Here is a 24,467-nt window from a genome sequence, read left to right on the forward strand (position 1 = left end):
GCCGTATGAAGCTACCATTCTTGGAAGTCACATTAAGAATATATGGTGGGTGTTTAAGGAACAGCACTTTTTTTAAGAAAAAATGGGTGGCTCTTAAAAGAGCCTTTGTGTATGGACAAATCAACTGAGAGCGCCAATTTACTTAGTCTTAACGGTCTTCTCGGTCTTCTTGGGCAGCAGTACAGCCTGAATGTTGGGAAGCACACCACCCTGGGCGATAGTGACTCCTCCGAGCAGTTTGTTCAGCTCCTCGTCGTTACGAACAGCCAGCTGCAGGTGACGGGGAATGATACGGGTCTTCTTGTTGTCGCGGGCGGCGTTGCCAGCCAACTCGAGAATCTCAGCGGTGAGATATTCCAGGACGGCGGCCAAGTAGACGGGAGCGCCGGCGCCGACTCGCTCAGCATAGTTGCCTTTGCGCAGGAGCCTGTGCACACGGCCAACAGGGAACTGCAATCCGGCGCGGGACGAGCGAGTCTTGGCCTTGGCCCTAGCTTTACCGCCGGTTTTACCCCTTCCACTCATGATTCGCGTCAGTCGAGTTCGTTGAACGCAGCTGAAATAAACACGGCGAGCGACCGACGCCGTTGATATAGCTAAAACGCCTGCGTTCCTATTGGCTAAAAGCTAGACACACCAACAGCCAATCGCATATCCGCCGTCAGACTCTAGCGTCCTCCCACCTCTGCTCGCTTTGCAACCCGACCCCCTCCTCCTCTCGTGCTGTGTGTCTGGTTGAGCGAGAGCGAGAGAGAGAAAGAAAGAAAACGGTGTAAAGAAAGAACACACACACACACACACTCATGCCCAGTGTTTCCTTTCCCGCTCAAATAAAACACGTACGGCCATAAAGTACTCTGATCATAGAAGGAAAGCAAAGTCAAACCCGAAAATATGTACACTATTGTAAATAGAGCTATTTTATGGGATAGTTACTGCTGTTCTTCTTCCGGCTTAACGTTTTTTGTTTGTTTTTTGATTCATTTTGCAGTAACAAGGAAAATAAAGCTGTTTGAGATGAAACTGTGGGGTGGCTCTTAAAAGAGCCGTTGTAGAGGGAAACAAGACATAAAATGTAAAGGGCGTGACTGTTTACTTCTTAGGGGCAGCCTTTTTCGCCTTCGCCGCTTTGGGCTTAGCTGCTTTAGGCTTGACCGCTTTGGCTTTCTTTGGGCTCTTGGTCGCCTTTTTGGGAGGCACCGGCTTCTTGGCCTTCTTGGGGCTTTTCGCTGCCTTCTTAGCGGCCGCGACGGGCTTCTTGGCCTTCTTGGGGGATTTCTTAGCCGCAGTGGGTTTCTTGGCTGCTACCTTCTTGGGCTTCTTGGCCGCGGCTGGTTTCTTGGCGGCCGGCTTCTTAGCTTTAGGTGCCGGCTTCTTGGCGGCCGGCTTCTTCTTAGCCTCGGTCTGCTTCTTGTTAAGCTTGAAAGAGCCCGACGCGCCGGTGCCTTTGGTCTGCACCAGAGTGCCCTTGGTGACGAGGCTCTTGACGGCGAGCTTAACGCGTGAGTTGTTCTTCTCGACGTCGTAGCCGCCGGCAGCCAGGGCTTTCTTCAGGGCGGCGAGAGACACGCCGCTCCTCTCCTTGGACGCAGAGACGGCCTTGACGATGAGCTCGCCAACGCTGGGGCCGGCTTTCTTGGGGCGGGCGGCGGCCTTCTTCTTGGGGGCCTTGGCGGGCGCCGAGGCGGCTGGGGCTGGAGCGACTTCTGCCATTGTTCTGCTTTGCTGAGAGCTGGAGTGAGCACAAACTGCTGCAGCGTTCTGTGGAACCTCCGGCTGCAGCGAGGGGGGCGGCCCTTAAAAGTCACATGAGAACGTTGTGGACTCAACTCGCCCGTGCAGCCGTGCCGCAACGAAAGACTCGCACTTGTGTTTTCTCTCGGCGTTTGTCGAGCGAAATATGAGCGAAAGCCCACTCTGGCGATCGTGGAAATGCTCTATCGTCTCCGAAAGGCTCCATCGTGTGTAGAGAAGGCGGGAAGGGCAGCGAAACGACGCCGCTTTTCGCACGGCGCACACCAAAGCGTGCCGCGCTGCCGGCGTGCGGAACGGGCGACGGCGCATTTGACGTGCTAATCGGTGGAAAACGGCGTCAAAATGTGTTGCGAGCTGGGCGAGCCTTGTCCGGAGCGATAGAGGAGAGCCTCGGTGAGAGCGTGTTGGGAATCCGATGTATGGGTGCGTTGTTTTGCTCGTCGTGCGGGGCGCCCTTGAGAGGTGTGTAAAGCACAGTGTTGCCATGTGTGCGTTGTGACTCCCGCAGTATGACTCTCACCGTCGATGCGTCTTTGTCACCAGGGCTCCCACACTCGGAACGACTCTCCCCGTGACAATCGACCTTAAAACATAATGGAAAAGAATAAAGTCCTCTCTCCGACCCTTATATTAAATAAGCCCAAACTCATTCTAACCCTAATACAAAATCACCACTTTCTTCTCTCTAACCATCAAATGAAATAACCCCATCCTTCCTCCAACCATAGTACAAAATAACCCCAATCTCATTCTTACACAGATACAAAAGAACACATTCCTCCTTCTAACCCTAAAACAAAACCGTTCCAACCATCTAACCCTAATCTAAAAAAAAAAAAATAAATAAAATCCATCTACAATAACACCTCCTCTCTCTAATCCCAAGATGAAATAACCCAATTCCTTCTTATCCGTAATACAAAAAACCCTCCCTAATTCTTGCACTAATACAAAACAAATCCATTCTCATTCTAACCCTAACATGAAATAACTCTTAATAACTCTCAATCTCATTCTTACCCTAATACAAATTAATCCCATCCCTCCAGTAACACAACTCAAGTTAATTTGTTAAACTCTCACTCAGCCCATATTATGCTATGACCATTCTACTTAGTTATACATTCATCAGTGGGTCATGGCCTTGTGTATCTACTGTTGCTTGCTGTCACTGAATCATAAGGCTGACCACATGTCTGCGCTAAACATACTTTCACTGACCTACTTTTCTCATGGTAAAGCCCGAGGCCCAGCTACAAACCCATATTTACTTACTTTACCTTCATCATTTTGCCTTGCTTCCAACCTATACACCAGCACCTACTTTTGCTCACTCAAAACTCACCATAGACCTAAGACTTGGACTAACTTCATCCTTTTGTGACCCAACCAAAAAGCCCCAATACAATATAACTCCATACTCCTAACCCTAAAACAAAATCTTCCTCCTAGCCCTAATAAAAGAAATAATAAAAGAAAACCCCAACCTCAGTCTAACCCAAACACAATAACTCAATCTGCACTATAACCCTAATATAAAAAAAACAATCTTATTCTATGCTTAATGAAAAAGCACGTACTCTCTCTAACCCTAATACAAATTTTGCATCCATCTGCAACCTGCATCCTCACTTTAATGACAATACCAACTAACCTCAACACAAAACAACCCTATTCTCATTCTTACCCCAACAGATTTTTTTAGAACTTTAATTTGACCCATTTTAAGCTGTCTTAGTTTTACATTTATCAGTAGGCCAAGGCCTTGTGTGCATCTACTGTTGCTTGCCCTCACTGAATCATAAGGCTGACGGCTGATGTTGAAATTTAATTTTACGGAACCTTCCTTTGTATCTTTAGGCTAAGGCCCAACTCACAGCCACTTTAACTCAATCCACCTTCATCATAAACCTGAAGCCCAGCTACAAACCTATTATTTACTTACTCTACCTTCCTCAAGCCGGCCTTGCTCTCAACCACTGTATCAAAAGCCTAGCTCTAGACCTACTTTTGCTCACTCATATCTCACTCAAAGACTTTGACCAACTTTTGTAACCCAACCAAAAAGCTTGTGGAGGTCACTTATTTTCCTCTTCCCCCCCCCCCCAACAAGTCAGCCCCCAATAAGGCCTTATTACATCCACCAGACCAGCCTCTAGTTTTAAGAGGCACCTTTCATTACCAAGATCAAGTGTGTAATATTATGGATGAACCCTACACTCTTCCACACCTGTAATGCTGATCATTTCAAGCCCACTTCATATGGTTAGTATGGCACAGTATAATAGTTTGCTATTCTGCCACTTAATCCTAGTACACACTACACCAATTAAATGCCAACAAACAAGAATAAATCTATTGACTTACATATGCATACATCCTTATATAATTGAAACAATTACTTCTACACCAAAGGCTGTACTCTCTGGAAGTAACATACAGACGTAAATTGAGGGCTTACCATCTGTGACTTGGTTCTCTCGCGTAAAAACTGCTCTTTGGTGGAAAACGTGGGTGGCTCTTAAAAGAGCCGTTGGGTTTTGATTATGCCGCGAACACTGTTTACTTGGAGCTGGTGTACTTGGTCACGGCTTTTGTGCCCTCGGACACGGCGTGCTTGGCCAACTCACCGGGAAGTAGCAGACGCACAGCGGTCTGGATCTCCCTGGAGGTGATAGTAGAACGCTTGTTGTAGTGAGCCAAACGAGAAGACTCACCGGCGATACGCTCGAAGATGTCGTTCACGAACGAGTTCATGATGCCCATCGCTTTGGAGGAGATACCAGTGTCTGGGTGGACCTGCTTCAGCACCTTATACACGTAGATAGCATAGCTTTCCTTCCTGGACTTTCTGCGCTTCTTGCCTCCTTTCCCGGCCGTCTTGGTCACGGCTTTCTTAGATCCCTTCTTCGGGGCGGACTTGGCTGGCTCAGGCATTCTGCTCGTCGTCGAATAAGACTGAAGAATGAGGGGGAGGTGACAAGCTCCAACATTATTTAGACTCTAACATTCTAATTAGACGAGTTTCCGCCTCCAGAATGCCGTCAAACGACCATTGGACAACAGTTGAATGCTCGCTTCTTCTCAACCCTCCGTTCCCGTCTCTCCACCCCCTCCCTCTCTCTTGCCTCCCTACACCCGCTTCCCCCTCCCCCTCCCCTCAGCAGCATTCTCTTTGTTCGCCTACCCGCGCATTTTTACCCGCTGTGCAGACGGTACAATTATTTTTTTGCCACACCGGCGTTGACGGCGACATTCTGATTTTATTCAAACGTATAGTTCTGATTTAATTATATTTATATTATAAATATTTAATATTTATATTTATTATTATTATACACAGAAATATAATGTTTATTCCTTCTGAAGATTAACTTCTTAACACAGAGCGGCCGGGAGTTCCATGATCATCACTGACTTATTTGCAAATAAACAAACAAATAAGGGACGCAGACGGCTCAATGTTTATATAAGGTTTTTAACACGTACAGTTCTGAATTCTAAAACAACGCACACGGGGGAAAATGGAAAAAGTAAGTATATCATTAGATCACTTTTTATTCCTCATGCAGGTTAACTACTTAAGTGTCCTGGAGATATTTTCATTTTTTCAAATTTTCATTCACTTATTGACTACCGTATTTAAAACAAACAAACTAACATGAAAAACAATCTCTTTTGTTGGATCTGTGGGTGGCTCTTAAAAGAGCCGTTGTGTTTAAGATTTGTTTAAGCCGAGCGTTTAACCTCCGAAGCCGTATAGAGTGCGTCCCTGGCGCTTCAGGGCGTACACCACATCCATAGCGGTGACGGTCTTTCTTTTAGCATGCTCGGTGTACGTGACTGCGTCCCTGATCACGTTCTCCAGGAACACTTTGAGCACACCGCGGGTCTCCTCGTAGATCAGACCGGAGATACGCTTGACGCCACCACGACGAGCCAGACGACGAATAGCCGGCTTAGTGATACCCTGGATGTTATCGCGAAGCACTTTACGATGACGCTTGGCGCCTCCTTTTCCAAGACCTTTGCCTCCCTTGCCTCTGCCAGACATTCTCTCTGCTTCTTTTCCCAGTCGACGAGAAGAGAATAAACGAAGCTGCAGCACCCGAGGCACGCCTGTTATACCGCTCTATAGGACCTAGTTGAAAACAAGAGTGACGTCACACTATATTAGCTCCGTCTCATCTTCTAGACGCTGTACAGGAAAACAAGTGTTCTGTACCTACGTGACTAGACCACTCAAACATCGCATATATATAGGCACTGAGTGGGTAGCCACACAAAATAGAGTCAACTAGCTGAATTGTCTTTTGTTTCAGTTCGCTCTGGATGTACACATGTTCACAATTCAAAGTGCTCTATTTAGATAGTTTTAATGTGGATTTCATTAACACATAAGATGGTCATGTTGTTCATGTAACATGTGGTGTATTGCAACTTGGGGGGCAATCTGATAAGCCAAACAATAATAGCATCACTTTCCAATGTATTTGCAGCATGTCTTCCTTCTACTGCTTGCAGTTTTACAGTCTGGCCACACAATGGCATCCAGGCTCCACCGAGGGGGAGAGTCCATAGATTCAGAAGTCAAGTCAAATTTATTTGTACAGTGCTTTACATAATTAGTCATTAGTAAAAGACAGAGACAAATAAATAACGTAAGACATGAAGGATCAAAGACCCCCAGTGAGCATGCCAAACTAACAAGGGAGACCCATCCTCCTCTGGTCAGAACTATTTATAAATTACTGATAAAAGTTACCAAACCATCTATACTGTTGAACTGCTCTGATCACAATCATAATATATTAACCATGGTGTAACAGGAACAAACAACGGTTGCTACATAATATTGCAACACACACTGGATCATGCCTTTCCTTCACTGTGAATCCTTTAACTCCTCATGATTCAACTTTGTAAACTTTGTAAAGTCAAGCAGGTCTGAAAGCTAGGCTGTTCAGTTATAATTAGGAGTCATAATAACTTCAGAAATAGCTAGGTCTAATGATGAAGTCATTCATAAATACATACATAAATAAATTCCAGTGACTTAAGCCAGCCAGGCCTTAGCTTAACATGAATTTACAGTGACTCAAAGTAGGCTCATACTCATACACACAGCCTATGACTCCTTTTCACTAAATAGAAGTGGATAGGGGCCATGTGACCTTTGACCTTTAGAAAACAGTGATCAAATGTTTATTTGCAATTACAATGATAATATCATTATTATTAATACATGTCAACAAAGGCTACAACTCTTCTTTCTGAACCACAGAATGCCCTCAAATCTCCATAAATTATAATTGGTTGGGGACACAAAAACAATGGCACTCCACTACTCCCTAAATAGTGCACTACGTGAGTGTAGAAGCCATTATTATATGCACTCTGTAGGGAGTAGTGAGCTGCTTGGGAATTGGACAGTGTAATTCCGGTTCCAATGTCATTGCTTTTCTGAGATTACTGAACTATTGGCCAACGAACGGCAAACAAACTTCAGTTAAGACGCGGACACACTAGGTTTCTGTTGGCGTTTTTTTGCGAGCGAAATTAGCTACATTCATTTGTCGTTTCGGTAACTTACGGAAAATATATTTCGTGAACAAACACTAATTAGCCAACTACACACGCCACCCGGCTCTAAAACCCAGAAGATACGCTGCTGGTAGCTTGGTTTAAGCACGACCGTTTGTCCCTCACTTGTTCCAATTGCACACGAGTCCGTATTATCGTATTACAGCCACCTAGCCATCGCGCTACTCTCCAAGTTAAGATAAGATAGTCCTTTATTAGTCCCGCAGTGGGGAAATTCTCATGTGAAAGTTAGCTAGCTAGCCTCTCGGTTACACGAGTAGCTGGGACACAAATCACCCAAGTCAACCACGACAGTTAACATAAATAAAGCTATATACACCGTTCATACTAAACCTTGGCTGCCTCGAGTGAGTTTGTATTTATCTGGCAACTATATACGCACTGGCCTGTGTTATTGTTTGTGCTAACCGAGATAGCTAACATGCTAATCGCTAACTTTGCGTACTTTTAATTCATACTACAACTCAGCAGGCGGTACTGTTCCGTGGTCAATAGGAAATTGCACCCCATAATTAGGCCCATGTTTGTGTTTGCTGTTTATGCCAGCTAGCTGCGTTAGCCACGCTGCTAATCGCTAAACTGGCTCCAAGTGCAACTCCACACATAGATCCAGCAACGGCAGTTATACATCGATTTGCTGTGACTGGGTGTAAAACATTGCTCTCGGCACAATGGAGTTTTCGAGTAATCGAGTTTTAACGTTAACGTTATCGTACTAACGGCACCACAACAGAGCTGAGCACACGCCCATTCCACGAAGCGACGCAAACTGTAATGAAAAAAGGACGACGTTTCACATGGACATGTATGAACATTAAAAGTAGCTAACATTTCTCTTAACACCACACATACCTAGGTCAGCTGTTGACTCAATATTGATGGCTGTTCACATATGCGCCTTGGTCTCACATACAACCAAGTAAGTCCAAACACTACATCACGCTATTCTAACTATGCAACCACACACTGAGATCACAGCTCTAAATGAGCCAATACATGGCACATTTGTCAATAGGCTGAACTTGTAGTTCATCGTGGGAATTGTAGTCATTGATCTTAACACTACAATATAAAGACACTGTGTCCACAAAGACTTTTAAATAAAAAAAGAACAAACACACATCAATTGAATGGTTGAATCTATAAAACACGATCCTTCCTCTATCAACACATATTGCTCAAACACATATAACCAGTACAGGGTATGTATTTGTGTTTGTATCTGTCAGAATGAATAGGCCCTCAAAGTTTACATCAAGCATGCCATATGTTTACAAATGAGAGTTGCGTGCACGCACGCACGCAAGCACACACACACACACACACACACGCCCCACTTATATATATTTACCATTTAGATTCCCCAGGTTTATGGTATACATATTCGAATAACAGTCATATGTGCAGACAAGCACAGAGGGGGTAAAAGTTGCTTTATGCAGAGGCCTTAGAAATATGATGAATGAAGTGTGGATACCATCTGGTGGTCAGAATATGAATCTGCAGGTCCAGATTACATTTGATATAGTTTTTAGATATAGTTACATTTATTTTCAGATATATTCCTTTTGGGTTTTTTTTTATTACTTTTTGTTGTACATTTACAGGGGCTGAAATGACCTAATGTAAGCTGATTCAAACAATGAAACATACAATAACACACAGAAACATGACATGACATCTAAATAGATGTAAACATTTGAACCCTGACTAAGATCACTAAGCTATAGCTTTGGATCAATAAAGCTAAGTGAATATACTGAGAATCAGTTACACTATACCAATTTTCTGTGTTACATGGGGACAGAATCTCTACTGCGGTTTACAAACACTGACATGACCTTTGCAGTCCTTTGTCCAGTTAGTACCCACACTGTTAACACTGACACAGGCCATTAGAAAAGATCTTTACCAATGTGAAGTTCAAGGCATAGGTTGTAGCAAATTAATACAACCGTGCTAAAATGTTTAAAAACAGCACTTGACTAGCCTTAATACTTGGCACATGTGTCAATAGGCAGAACTTGTAGTAAGGCATCATGGGTGTTGTAGTCCCATGTAATCTAATACACTACAAGTTAAAGACACAGTGTCCACAGAGACATTTGAAGAAAGAAAGAACAAACACGAGTATAATGAATGGTATATTTTGCCTATAAGGGAAAAGCCCCTAATGAGGCCAACTGAAGCTACACGTGTTTACCATTTGTATCCCTCAGGTTTCCGCTATACATCTTCTAATAACTGTCATATTTGCCAGATTAGACAAACGCAGAGGGAGTGAAAGTTGCTTTATACAAAGGCATATAGACATATGATGCAGTTAATGGAAGAGAAAGAAGGATGGAAAGAAACTGCGGTAAGCAAAGTAAGTGCAGAGCTCATGATGAAGTCAGGGTGAGTGGAAGCAGTTTGGCTAGACCTACCCCTTAGGCTTCTGATGGAGTTTCAGTGCTAGGCCTTAAGACTATGTAGTCACAGAACGTGAATGAAGTGTGGATACCATCTGGTGGTCAGAATATGAATCTGCAGGTCCAAGTTACATTTATTTTCAGATATATTCCTTTTGGGGGTTTTTTATTACTTTTTGTTGTACATTTACAGGGGCTGAAATGACCTAATGTAAGCTGATTCAAACAATGAAACATACAATAACACACAGAAACATGACATGACATCTAAATAGATGTAAACATTTGAACCCTGACTAAGATCACTAAGCTATAGCTTTGGATCAATAAAGCTAAGTGAATATACTGAGAATCAGTTACACTATACCAATTTTCTGTGTTACATGGGGACAGAATCTCTACTGCGGTTTACAAACACTGACATGACCTTTGCAGTCCTTTGTCCAGTTAGTACCCACACTGTTAACACTGACACAGGCCATTAGAAAATATCTTTACCAATGTGAAGTTCAAGGCATAGGTTGTAGCAAATTAATACAACCGTGCTAAAATGTTTAAAAACAGCACTTGACTAGCCTTAATACTTGGCACATGTGTCAATAGGCAGAACTTGTAGTAAGGCATCATGGGTGTTGTAGTCCCATGTAATCTAATACACTACAAGTTAAAGACACAGTGTCCACAGAGACATTTGAAGAAAGAAAGAACAAACACGAGTATAATGAATGGTATATTTTGCCTATAAGGGAAAAGCCCCTAATGAGGCCAACTGAAGCTACACGTGTTTACCATTTGTATCCCTCAGGTTTCCGCTATACATCTTCTAATAACTGTCATATTTGCCAGATTAGACAAACGCAGAGGGAGTGAAAGTTGCTTTATACAAAGGCATATAGACATATGATGCAGTTAATGGAAGAGAAAGAAGGATGGAAAGAAACTGCGGTAAGCAAAGTAAGTGCAGAGCTCATGATGAAGTAAGGGTGAGTGGAAGCAGTTTGGCTAGACCTACCCCTTAGGCTTCTGATGGAGTTTCAGTGCTAGGCCTTAAGACTATGTAGTCACAGAACGTGAACAAAGTGTGGATACCATCTGGTGGTCAGAATATGAATCTGCAGGTCCAAGTTACATTTATTTTCAGATATAGTTACATTTATTTTCAGATATATTCCTTTTGGGGTTTTTTTATTACTTTTTGTTGTACATTTACAGGGGCTGAAATGACCTAATGTAAGCTGATTCAAACAATGAAACATACAATAACACACAGAAACATGACATGACATCTAAATAGATGTAAACATTTGAACCCTGACTAAGATCACTAAGCTATAGCTTTGGATCAATAAAGCTAAGTGAATATACTGAGAATCAGTTACACTATACCAATTTTCTGTGTTACATGGGGACAGAATCTCTACTGCGGTTTACAAACACTGACATGACCTTTGCAGTCCTTTGTCCAGTTAGTACCCACACTGTTAACACTGACACAGGCCATTAGAAAAGATCTTTACCAATGTGAAGTTCAAGGCATAGGTTGTAGCAAATTAATATAACCGTGCTAAAATGTTTAAAAACAGCACTTGACTAGCCTTAATACTTGGCACATGTGTCAATAGGCAGAACTTGTAGTAAGGCATCATGGGTGTTGTAGTCCCATGTAATCTAATACACTACAAGTTAAAGACACAGTGTCCACAGAGACATTTGAAGAAAGAAAGAACAAACACGAGTATAATGAATGGTATATTTTGCCTATAAGGGAAAAGCCCCTAATGAGGCCAACTGAAGCTACACGTGTTTACCATTTGTATCCCTCAGGTTTCCGCTATACATCTTCTAATAACTGTCATATTTGCCAGATTAGACAAACGCAGAGGGAGTGAATGTTGCTTTATACAAAGGCATATAGACATATGATGCAGTTAATGGAAGAGAAAGAAGGATGGAAAGAAACTGCGGTAAGCAAAGTAAGTGCAGAGCTCATGATGAAGTCAGGGTGAGTGGAAGCAGTTTGGCTAGACCTACCCCTTAGGCTTCTGATGGAGTTTCAGTGCTAGGCCTTAAGACTATGTAGTCACAGAACGTGAATGAAGTGTGGATACCATCTGGTGGTCAGAATATGAATCTGCAGGTCCAAGTTACATTTATTTTCAGATATAGTTACATTTATTTTCAGATATATTCCTTTTGGGGTTTTTTTATTACTTTTTGTTGTACATTTACAGGGGCTGAAATGACCGAATGTAAGCTGATTCAAACAATGAAACATACAATAACACACAGAAACATGACATGACATCTAAATAGATGTAAACATTTGAACCCTGACTAAGATCACTAAGCTATAGCTTTGGATCAATAAAGCTAAGTGAATATACTGAGAATCAGTTACACTATACCAATTTTCTGTGTTACATGGGGACAGAATCTCTACTGCGGTTTACAAACACTGACATGACCTTTGCAGTCCTTTGTCCAGTTAGTACCCACACTGTTAACACTGACACAGGCCATTAGAAAAGATCTTTACCAATGTGAAGTTCAAGGCATAGGTTGTAGCAAATTAATACAACCGTGCTAAAATGTTTAAAAACAGCACTTGACTAGCCTTAATACTTGGCACATGTGTCAATAGGCAGAACTTGTAGTAAGGCATCATGGGTGTTGTAGTCCCATGTAATCTAATACACTACAAGTTAAAGACACAGTGTCCACAGAGACATTTGAAGAAAGAAAGAACAAACACGAGTATAATGAATGGTATATTTTGCCTATAAGGGAAAAGCCCCTAATGAGGCCAACTGAAGCTACACGTGTTTACCATTTGTATCCCTCAGGTTTCCGCTATACATCTTCTAATAACTGTCATATTTGCCAGATTAGACAAACGCAGAGGGAGTGAAAGTTGCTTTATACAAAGGCATATAGACATATGATGCAGTTAATGGAAGAGAAAGAAGGATGGAAAGAAACTGCGGTAAGCAAAGTAAGTGCAGAGCTCATGATGAAGTCAGGGTGAGTGGAAGCAGTTTGGCTAGACCTACCCCTTAGGCTTCTGATGGAGTTTCAGTGCTAGGCCTTAAGACTATGTAGTCACAGAACGTGAATGAAGTGTGGATACCATCTGGTGGTCAGAATATGAATCTGCAGGTCCAAGTTACATTTATTTTCAGATATATTCCTTTTGGGGGTTTTTTATTACTTTTTGTTGTACATTTACAGGGGCTGAAATGACCTAATGTAAGCTGATTCAAACAATGAAACATACAATAACACACAGAAACATGACATGACATCTAAATAGATGTAAACATTTGAACCCTGACTAAGATCACTAAGCTATAGCTTTGGATCAATAAAGCTAAGTGAATATACTGAGAATCAGTTACACTATACCAATTTTCTGTGTTACATGGGGACAGAATCTCTACTGCGGTTTACAAACACTGACATGACCTTTGCAGTCCTTTGTCCAGTTAGTACCCACACTGTTAACACTGACACAGGCCATTAGAAAAGATCTTTACCAATGTGAAGTTCAAGGCATAGGTTGTAGCAAATTAATACAACCGTGCTAAAATGTTTAAAAACAGCACTTGACTAGCCTTAATACTTGGCACATGTGTCAATAGGCAGAACTTGTAGTAAGGCATCATGGGTGTTGTAGTCCCATGTAATCTAATACACTACAAGTTAAAGACACAGTGTCCACAGAGACATTTGAAGAAAGAAAGAACAAACACGAGTATAATGAATGGTATATTTTGCCTATAAGGGAAAAGCCCCTAATGAGGCCAACTAAAGCTACACGTGTTTACCATTTGTATCCCTCAGGTTTCCGCTATACATCTTCTAATAACTGTCATATTTGCAAGATTAGACAAACGCAGAGAGAGTGAATGTTGCTTTATACAAAGGCATATAGACATGTGATGCAGTTAATGGAAGAGAAAGAAGGATGGAAAGAAACTGCGGTAAGCAAAGTAAGTGTAGAGCTCATGATGAAGTCAGGTTGAGTGGAAGCAGTTTGGCTAGACCTACCCCTTAGGCTTCTGATGGAGTTTCAGTGCTAGGCCTTAAGACTATGTAGTCACAGAACGTGAACGAAGTGTGGATACCATCTGGTGGTCAGAATATGAATCTGCAGGTCCAAATTACATTTATTTTCAGATATAGTTACATTTATTTTCAGATATATTCCTTTTGGGGTTTTTTTATTACTTTTTGTTGTACATTTACAGGGGCTGAAATGACCTAATGTAAGCTGATTCAAACAATGAAACATACAATAACACACAGAAACATGACATGACATCTAAATAGATGTAAACATTTGAACCCTGATTAAGATCACTAAGCTATAGCTTTGGATCAATAAAGCTAAGTGAATATACTGAGAATCAGTTACACTATACCAATTTTCTGTGTTACATGGGGACAGAATCTCTACTGCGGTTTACAAACACTGACATGACCTTTGCAGTCCTTTGTCCAGTTAGTACCCACACTGTTAACACTGACACAGGCCATTAGAAAATATCTTTACCAATGTGAAGTTCAAGGCATAGGTTGTAGCAAATTAATACAACCGTGCTAAAATGTTTAAAAACAGCACTTGACTAGCCTTAATACTTGGCACATGTGTCAATAGGCAGAACTTGTAGTAAGGCATCATGGGTGTTGTAGTCCCATGTAATCTAATACACTACAAGTTAAAGACACAGTGTCCACAGAGACATTTGAAGAAAGAAAGAACAAACACGAGTATAATGAATGGTATATTTTGCCTATAAGGGAAAAGCCCCTAATGAGGCCAACTGAAGCTACACGTGTTTACCATTTGTATCCCTCAGGTTTCCGCTATACATCTTCTAATAACTGTCATATTTGCCAGATTAGACAAACGCAGAGGGAGTGAAAGTTGCTTTATACAAAGGCATATAGACATATGATGCAGTTAATGGAAGAGAAAGAAGGATGGAAAGAAACTGCGGTAAGCAAAGTAAGTGTAGAGCTCATGATGAAGTCAGGTTGAGTGGAAGCAGCTTGGCTAGACCTACCCCTTAGGCTTCTGATGGAGTTTCAGTGCTAGGCCTTAAGACTATGTAGTCACAGAACGTGAACGAAGTGTGGATACCATCTGGTGGTCAGAATATGAATCTGCAGGTCCAAATTACATTTATTTTCAGATATAGTTACATTTATTTTCAGATATATTCCTTTTGGGGTTTTTTTATTACTTTTTGTTGTACATTTACAGGGGCTGAAATGACCTAATGTAAGCTGATTCAAACAATGAAACATACAATAACACACAGAAACATGACATGACATCTAAATAGATGTAAACATTTGAACCCTGACTAAGATCACTAAGCTATAGCTTTGGATCAATAAAGCTAAGTGAATATACTGAGAATCAGTTACACTATACCAATTTTCTGTGTTACATGGGGACAGAATCTCTACTGCGGTTTACAAACACTGACATGACCTTTGCAGTCCTTTGTCCAGTTAGTACCCACACTGTTAACACTGACACAGGCCATTAGAAAAGATCTTTACCAATGTGAAGTTCAAGGCATAGGTTGTAGCAAATTAATACAACCGTGCTAAAATGTTTAAAAACAGCACTTGACTAGCCTTAATACTTGGCACATGTGTCAATAGGCAGAACTTGTAGTAAGGCATCATGGGTGTTGTAGTCCCATGTAATCTAATACACTACAAGTTAAAGACACAGTGTCCACAGAGACATTTGAAGAAAGAAAGAACAAACACGAGTATAATGAATGGTATATTTTGCCTATAAGGGAAAAGCCCCTAATGAGGCCAACTGAAGCTACACGTGTTTACCATTTGTATGCCTCAGGTTTCCGCTATACATCTTCTAATAACTGTCATATTTGCCAGATTAGACAAACGCAGAGGGAGTGAAAGTTGCTTTATACAAAGGCATATAGACATATGATGCAGTTAATGGAAGAGAAAGAAGGATGGAAAGAAACTGCGGTAAGCAAAGTAAGTGCAGAGCTCATGATGAAGTCAGGGTGAGTGGAAGCAGTTTGGCTAGACCTACCCCTTAGGCTTCTGATGGAGTTTCAGTGCTAGGCCTTAAGACTATGTAGTCACAGAACGTGAATGAAGTGTGGATACCATCTGGTGGTCAGAATATGAATCTGCAGGTCCAAGTTACATTTATTTTCAGATATATTCCTTTTGGGGGTTTTTTATTACTTTTTGTTGTACATTTACAGGGGCTGAAATGACCTAATGTAAGCTGATTCAAACAATGAAACATACAATAACACACAGAAACATGACATGACATCTAAATAGATGTAAACATTTGAACCCTGACTAAGATCACTAAGCTATAGCTTTGGATCAATAAAGCTAAGTGAATATACTGAGAATCAGTTACACTATACCAATTTTCTGTGTTACATGGGGACAGAATCTCTACTGCGGTTTACAAACACTGACATGACCTTTGCAGTCCTTTGTCCAGTTAGAACCCACACTGTTAACACTGACACAGGCCATTAGAAAAGATCTTTACCAATGTGAAGTTCAAGGCATAGGTTGTAGCAAATTAATACAACCGTGCTAAAATATTTAAAAACAGCACTTGACTAGCCTTAATACTTGGCACATGTGTCAATAGGCAGAACTTGTAGTAAGGCATCATGGGTATTGTAGTCCCATGTAATCTAATACACTACAAGTTAAAGACACAGTGTCCACAGAGACATTTGAAGAAAGAAAGAACAAACACGAGTATAATGAATGGTATATTTTGCCTATAAGGGAAAAGCCCCTAATGAAGCCAACTAAAGCTACACGTGTTTACCATTTGTATCCCTCAGGTTTCCGCTATACATCTTCTAATAACTGTCATATTTGCCAGATTAGACAAACGCAGAGAGAGTGAATGTTGCTTTATACAAAGGCATATAGACATATGATGCAGTTAATGGAAGAGAAAGAAGGATGGAAAGAAACTGCGGTAAGCAAAGTAAGTGCAGAGCTCATGATGAAGTCAGGGTGAGTGGAAGCAGTTTGGCTAGACCTACCCCTTAGGCTTCTGATGGAGTTTCAGTGCTAGGCCTTAAGACTATGTAGTCACAGAACGTGAATGAAGTGTGGATACCATCTGGTGGTCAGAATATGAATCTGCAGGTCCAAGTTACATTTATTTTCAGATATATTCCTTTTGGGGGTTTTTTATTACTTTTTGTTGTACATTTACAGGGGCTGAAATGACCTAATGTAAGCTGATTCAAACAATGAAACATACAATAACACACAGAAACATGACATGACATCTAAATAGATGTAAACATTTGAACCCTGACTAAGATCACTAAGCTATAGCTTTGGATCAATAAAGCTAAGTGAATATACTGAGAATCAGTTACACTATACCAATTTTCTGTGTTACATGGGGACAGAATCTCTACTGCGGTTTACAAACACTGACATGACCTTTGCAGTCCTTTGTCCAGTTAGTACCAACACTGTTAACACTGACACAGGCCATTAGAAAAGATCTTTACCAATGTGAAGTTCAAGGCATAGGTTGTAGCAAATTAATACAACCGTGCTAAAATGTTTAAAAACAGCACTTGACTAGCCTTAATACTTGGCACATGTGTCAATAGGCAGAACTTGTAGTAAGGCATCATGGGTGTTGTAGTCCCATGTAATCTAATACACTACAAGTTAAAGACACAGTGTCCACAGAGACATTTGAAGAAAGAAAGAACAAACACGAGTATAATGAATGGTATATTTTGCCTATAAGGGAAAAGCCCCTAATGAGGCCAACTAAAGCTACACGTGTTTACCATTTGTATCCCTCAGGTTTCCGCTATACATCTTCTAATAACTGTCATATTTGCCAGATTAGACAAACGCAGAGAGAGTGAATGTTGCTTTATACAAAGGCATATAGACATGTGATGCAGTTAATGGAAGAGAAAGAAGGATGGAAAGAAACTGCGGTAAGCAAAGTAAGTGTAGAGCTCATGATGAAGTCAGGGTGAGTGGAAGCAGTTTGGCTAGACCTACCCCTTAGGCTTCTGATGGAGTTTCAGTGCTAGGCCTTAAGACTATGTAGTCACAGAACATGAACGAAGTGTGGATACCACCTGGTGGTCAGAATATGAATCTGCAGGTCCAAGTTACATTTATTTTCAGATATAGTTACATTTATTTTCAGATATATTCCTTTTGGGGTTTTTTTATTACTTTTTGTTGTACATTTACAGGGGCTGAAATGACCTAATGTAAGCTGATTCAAACAATGAAACATACAATAACACACAGAAACATGACATGACATCTAAATAGATGTAAACATTTGAACCCTGACTAAGATCACTAAGCTATAGCTTTGGATCAATAAAGCTAAGTGAATATACTGAGAATCATTTACACTATACCAATTTTCTGTGTTACATGGGGACAGAATCTCTACTGCGGTTTACAAACACTGACATGACCTTTGCAGTCCTTTGTCCAATTAGTACCCACACTGTTAACACTGACACAGGCCATTAGAAAATATCTTTACCAATGTGAAGTTCAAGGCATAGGTTGTAGCAAATTAATACAACCGTGCTAAAATGTTTAAAAACAGCACTTGACTAGCCTTAATACTTGGCACATGTGTCAATAGGCAAAACTTGTAGTAAGGCATCATGGGTGTTGTAGTCCCATGTAATCTAATACACTACAAGTTAAAGACACAGTGTCCACAGAGACATTTGAAGAAAGAAAGAACAAACACGAGTATAATGAATGGTATATTTTGCCTATAAGGGAAAAGCCCCTAATGAGGCCAACTGAAGCTACACGTGTTTACCATTTGTATGCCTCAGGTTTCCGCTATACATCTTCTAATAACTGTCATATTTGCCAGATTAGACAAACGCAGAGGGAGTGAAAGTTGCTTTATACAAAGGCATATAGACATATGATGCAGTTAATGGAAGAGAAAGAAGGATGGAAAGAAACTGCGGTAAGCAAAGTAAGTGCAGAGCTCATGATGAAGTCAGGGTGAGTGGAAGCAGTTTGGCTAGACCTACCCCTTAGGCTTCTGATGGAGTTTCAGTGCTAGGCCTTAAGACTATGTAGTCACAGAACGTGAATGAAGTGTGGATACCATCTGGTGGTCAGAATATGAATCTGCAGGTCCAAGTTACATTTATTTTCAGATATATTCCTTTTGGGGGTTTTTTATTACTTTTTGTTGCACATTTACAGGGGCTGAAATGACCTAATGTAAGCTGATTCAAACAATGAAACATACAATAACACACAGAAACATGACATGACATCTAAATAGATGTAAACATTTGAACCCTGACTAAGATCACTAAGCTATAGCTTTGGATCAATAAAGCTAAGTGAATATACTGAGAATCAGTTACACTATACCAATTTTCTGTGTTACATGGGGACAGAATCTCTACTGCGGTTTACAAACACTGACATGACCTTTGCAGTCCTTTGTCCAGTTAGTACCAACACTGTTAACACTGACACAGGCCATTAGAAAAGATCTTTACCAATGTGAAGTTCAAGGCATAGGTTGTAGCAAATTAATACAACCGTGCTAAAATGTTTAAAAACAGCACTTGACTAGCCTTAATACTTGGCACATGTGTCAATAGGCAGAACTTGTAGTAAGGCATCATGGGTGTTGTAGTCCCATGTAATCTAATACACTACAAGTTAAAGACACAGTGTCCACAGAGACATTTGAAGAAAGAAAGAACAAACACGAGTATAATGAATGGTATATTTTGCCTATAAGGGAAAAGCCCCTAATGAGGCCAACTGAAGCTACACGTGTTTACCATTTGTATGCCTCAGGTTTCCGCTATACATCTTCTAATAACTGTCATATTTGCCAGATTAGACAAACGCAGAGGGAGTGAAAGTTGCTTTATACAAAGGCATATAGACATATGATGCAGTTAATGGAAGAGAAAGAAGGATGGAAAGAAACTGCGGTAAGCAAAGTAAGTGCAGAGCTCATGATGAAGTCAGGGTGAGTGGAAGCAGTTTGGCTAGACCTACCCCTTAGGCTTCTGATGGAGTTTCAGTGCTAGGCCTTAAGACTATGTAGTCACAGAACGTGAATGAAGTGTGGATACCATCTGGTGGTCAGAATATGAATCTGCAGGTCCAAGTTACATTTATTTTCAGATATATTCCTTTTGGGGGTTTTTTATTACTTTTTGTTGTACATTTACAGGGGCTGAAATGACCTAATGTAAGCTGATTCAAACAATGAAACATACAATAACACACAGAAACATGACATGACATCTAAATAGATGTAAACATTTGAACCCTGACTAAGATCACTAAGCTATAGCTTTGGATCAATAAAGCTAAGTGAATATACTGAGAATCAGTTACACTATACCAATTTTCTGTGTTACATGGGGACAGAATCTCTACTGCGGTTTACAAACACTGACATGACCTTTGCAGTCCTTTGTCCAGTTAGTACCCACACTGTTAACACTGACACAGGCCATTAGAAAAGATCTTTACCAATGTAAAGTTCAAGGCATAGGTTGTAGCAAATTAATACAACCGTGCTAAAATGTTTAAAAACAGCACTTGACTAGCCTTAATACTTGGCACATGTGTCAATAGGCAGAACTTGTAGTAAGGCATCATGGGTGTTGTAGTCCCATGTAATCTAATACACTACAAGTTAAAGACACAGTGTCCACAGAGACATTTGAAGAAAGAAAGAACAAACACGAGTATAATGAATGGTATATTTTGCCTATAAGGGAAAAGCCCCTAATGAGGCCAACTGAAGCTACACGTGTTTACCATTTGTATCCCTCAGGTTTCCGCTATACATCTTCTAATAACTGTCATATTTGCCAGATTAGACAAACGCAGAGGGAGTGAAAGTTGCTTTATACAAAGGCATATAGACATGTGATGCAGTTAATGGAAGAGAAAGAAGGATGGAAAGAAACTGCGGTAAGCAAAGTAAGTGTAGAGCTCATGATGAAGTCAGGGTGAGTGGAAGCAGTTTGGCTAGACCTACCCCTTAGGCTTCTGATGGGGTTTCAGTGCTAGGCCTTAAGTCGATGTAGTCGCAGAAAGTGAATGGAGTGTGTTTGCCATCTGGTGGTCAAAATATGAATCTGCAAAATGTAACGTAAAGAATCTGTTTTTGGTCCACAAAGTCATTTAAAGAAGCACCTGTCAAACTTCTCCCAGAGTAATGTGCCTTGGAAACGAAATGGGATGTGATCTATTCATTTATTTATTTTTTGTAGTGACAAGCTATGGGGTCATTCATAACTTTGCATCCTAATAATATGTCAAATCTCCTGAGTATCTATGCGGTTTAAGAAATGGTTTGACTAAAAGGGTCATCAACGAGGTATCAAGGTAATATCTATCATTCTGTCCTACTTTGTCATTAGCATATTGTTCCAAACAAAATCTAACCCCTAACGAAAATCACCCCACAAGACGTATATTTACTTTTTTAGATGTACTGGTGCAGTTAAATATAAATAGCTTTGTAGACTTACTGGCGTTCACAACCATCTGTCATGTGTAAAATGTGCAATATACACATACATACACGTAGATATCCACATTGTTAACGTTTGCATTTGCCTAGTTTGACCACACGATGGCATCCACGCTCCATTCATGACAGGTGTCCGTGGCCCCAAAACACCGGTGTCTTTTGTAATAGGACAATTCCAAAAGCCTTCCTATAAACTACATAGAAGCGCACTACTCTACCCAAGTGTCAAAGGATTCTACTCTCTATTAGATAGCCGGGTGCCTCCCAGACACGACAAATACTTCACCCGGTATTCATTGTGCGAAACGCACAAATATAAAATAAAAAGACAAATAACAATAATAATAATAAATCGTTCCCTAGGCTTCTCTGAAGGGTAAATGTAATTTGCGCTATGGGTTACACTTGAAGGGTTACACTTCTAGACAAATTAAATAGGTGAGGGGAAACGTGAATTTTGGTTCAGTTTTATGGATTTTATAAAACCAAGCACAAACAATGGAGCCATCATCTCCATTGTAACTCCATCTCCAAAATTTTTGCATATGTCTGAAACTTAAGTACCCAAAATCAAGCTCTAAATATTTATGTATATACTCACACTGTATGTACACACAAATAGGGCTCTCAAACCGTGCTTGCAGTATAGTTTCAACACACGGTGACATCCACGCTCCATCCATGGATAAATTCCGTTTGCATTAAGTCAAAACCTTTCTACACACTACATAGAAGTGTACTGCTTTACTGAAGTGTCAGTGGCTATTTTTTTTCTACGGGGTTGAATGAAATTCGAACTGTACTGTTAGGATGATGTTGTCTCAACCAGTAAACATGTATTTAAAAAAAAAATACTAATAAAAAGTGAAATATGTATTAATAAATACGGCAATTTTAATGTGAAACGTAGTACGAAATAACAATATTGTCAATAGTGTCTCAATATCGATATCGTTTTTGATTTTGGGGGGCGGGGGTCCCACTGATTTCGGCAAATAGAAAAATGACGGGAAAAAGGGTACCTTACAATATGAAATGCCCTGCATCGACAGAATTAGTTTTGACCAAAACAAATGGCTACATTTCCCCAATACGTGCTCACCTGGGCGGCGTAAACGCCTTTGCTGCTGCCCTTAACCAACGATACAGCCACTGTTGGTCTCGCTGCGCAGCTCTCTCGGCCTTACGGAATTGAGATGCGCGCGTCCTAATAGCTGTAAGGTATATAAAGACAACACAAGAGTGAGGCGGACATTTGCTGTTTCGCCACGGACACAGGTAGGTGGCTCTTAAAAGAGCCGTTGGGTATTTCAGGTAAACGTCAAAGCGCTCTGTTTAAGCGCGCTCTCCGCGAATACGGCGGGCCAGCTGGATGTCTTTAGGCATGATGGTGACTCTCTTGGCGTGGATAGCGCACAGGTTAGTATCTTCAAATAGACCCACCAAGTATGCCTCGCTAGCCTCCTGCAGGGCCATGACGGCGGAGCTCTGGAAGCGGAGATCGGTCTTGAAATCCTGAGCGATCTCACGCACTAGCCGCTGGAAGGGTAGCTTGCGGATCAGCAGCTCCGTCGACTTCTGGTAGCGGCGGATCTCCCGCAGAGCCACGGTGCCGGGCCTGTAACGGTGAGGCTTCTTTACGCCGCCGGTGGCGGGGGCGCTCTTGCGGGCAGCCTTGGTGGCGAGCTGCTTCCTCGGGGCCTTGCCACCGGTGGATTTACGGGCTGTTTGCTTGGTTCTTGCCATCGCGTTGAACTCTGCTCTCCTCAGCGGGTAAAGAAAGAGAATGAGCTGTTGCTTGCTTCACATGGCTTTTAAGCGTTCGAGCCGCTCGCCGCTCATTGGGCGTCCTAAAGGTGTCCGTTACCCATTGGGCGGCCGGCAAAACGTCGGTGACACGCTATTGGGCGTCTTCTTTTCAAAACGAAAAATACAGCCCACTAATAGTGGCGGGCTCCATAAAAAAAAAATGAAAAAAGATAATATATATTTTAGCGAATACACATATATACACACACACATATATATATATATATAAATAAATATAATATGTGCGTTGGACTCAGTACGTTAAATATATGAAAACAAATCACACATTGGCAATTGTTACAAAAATTGTACTACAGTAACACAGGAGGAGAATAGAAAAATAGAGGGCAGCCTGTTTATCAATAACTCCGGCCGTATGAAGCTACCATTCTTGGAAGTCACATTAAGAATATATGGTGGGTGTTTAAGGAACAGCACTTTTTTTAAGAAAAAATGGGTGGCTCTTAAAAGAGCCTTTGTGTATGGACAAATCAACTGAGAGCGCCAATTTACTTAGTCTTAACGGTCTTCTCGGTCTTCTTGGGCAGCAGTACAGCCTGAATGTTGGGAAGCACACCACCCTGGGCGATAGTGACTCCTCCGAGCAGTTTGTTCAGCTCCTCGTCGTTACGAACAGCCAGCTGCAGGTGACGGGGAATGATACGGGTCTTCTTGTTGTCGCGGGCGGCGTTGCCAGCCAACTCGAGAATCTCAGCGGTGAGATATTCCAGGACGGCGGCCAAGTAGACGGGAGCGCCGGCGCCGACTCGCTCAGCATAGTTGCCTTTGCGCAGGAGCCTGTGCACACGGCCAACAGGGAACTGCAATCCGGCGCGGGACGAGCGAGTCTTGGCCTTGGCCCTAGCTTTACCGCCGGTTTTACCCCTTCCACTCATGATTCGCGTCAGTCGAGTTCGTTGAACGCAGCTGAAATAAACACGGCGAGCGACCGACGCCGTTGATATAGCTAAAACGCCTGCGTTCCTATTGGCTAAAAGCTAGACACACCAACAGCCAATCGCATATCCGCCGTCAGACTCTAGCGTCCTCCCACCTCTGCTCGCTTTGCAACCCGACCCCCTCCTCCTCTCGTGCTGTGTGTCTGGTTGAGCGAGAGCGAGAGAGAGAAAGAAAGAAAACGGTGTAAAGAAAGAACCCCCCCCCACACACACACACACACACACACACTCATGCCCAGTGTTTCCTTTCCCGCTCAAATAAAACACGTACGGCCATAAAGTACTCTGATCATAGAAGGAAAGCAAAGTCAAACCCGAAAATATGTACACTATTGTAAA

At 41.6% G+C, this 24,467-nt stretch overlaps 5 protein-coding genes across 5 annotated transcripts; all 5 read right to left on the bottom strand.

Moving 5' to 3' along the window:
* Positions 1 to 138: 138 nt before the first annotated feature.
* Positions 139 to 24,065, bottom strand: LOC140574153 (uncharacterized). Its single transcript, XM_072693884.1, has 2 exons — positions 23,683 to 24,065; positions 139 to 556 (listed from the first exon to the last, which is right to left on the bottom strand). The coding sequence occupies exons 1-2, from the start codon at positions 24,063 to 24,065 to the stop codon at positions 139 to 141; spliced, it is 801 nt and encodes a 266-aa protein (XP_072549985.1).
* On the bottom strand, positions 1,093 to 1,713 carry LOC140573698 (histone H1-like). Its single transcript, XM_072693206.1, has one exon. The coding sequence runs from the start codon at positions 1,711 to 1,713 to the stop codon at positions 1,093 to 1,095; it is 621 nt and encodes a 206-aa protein (XP_072549307.1).
* Positions 4,318 to 4,692, bottom strand: LOC140574312 (histone H2B). Its single transcript, XM_072694103.1, has one exon. The coding sequence runs from the start codon at positions 4,690 to 4,692 to the stop codon at positions 4,318 to 4,320; it is 375 nt and encodes a 124-aa protein (XP_072550204.1).
* LOC140574402 (histone H4) lies at positions 5,498 to 5,809 on the bottom strand. The gene has a single exon (XM_072694225.1). The coding sequence runs from the start codon at positions 5,807 to 5,809 to the stop codon at positions 5,498 to 5,500; it is 312 nt and encodes a 103-aa protein (XP_072550326.1).
* Positions 22,696 to 23,106, bottom strand: LOC140574285 (histone H3). The gene has a single exon (XM_072694067.1). The coding sequence runs from the start codon at positions 23,104 to 23,106 to the stop codon at positions 22,696 to 22,698; it is 411 nt and encodes a 136-aa protein (XP_072550168.1).
* Positions 24,066 to 24,467: the final 402 nt, after the last annotated feature.

This window comes from Salminus brasiliensis, chromosome 12, assembly GCF_030463535.1.
Source record: "Salminus brasiliensis chromosome 12, fSalBra1.hap2, whole genome shotgun sequence".
Classification (NCBI taxonomy): domain Eukaryota; kingdom Metazoa; phylum Chordata; class Actinopteri; order Characiformes; family Bryconidae; genus Salminus; species Salminus brasiliensis.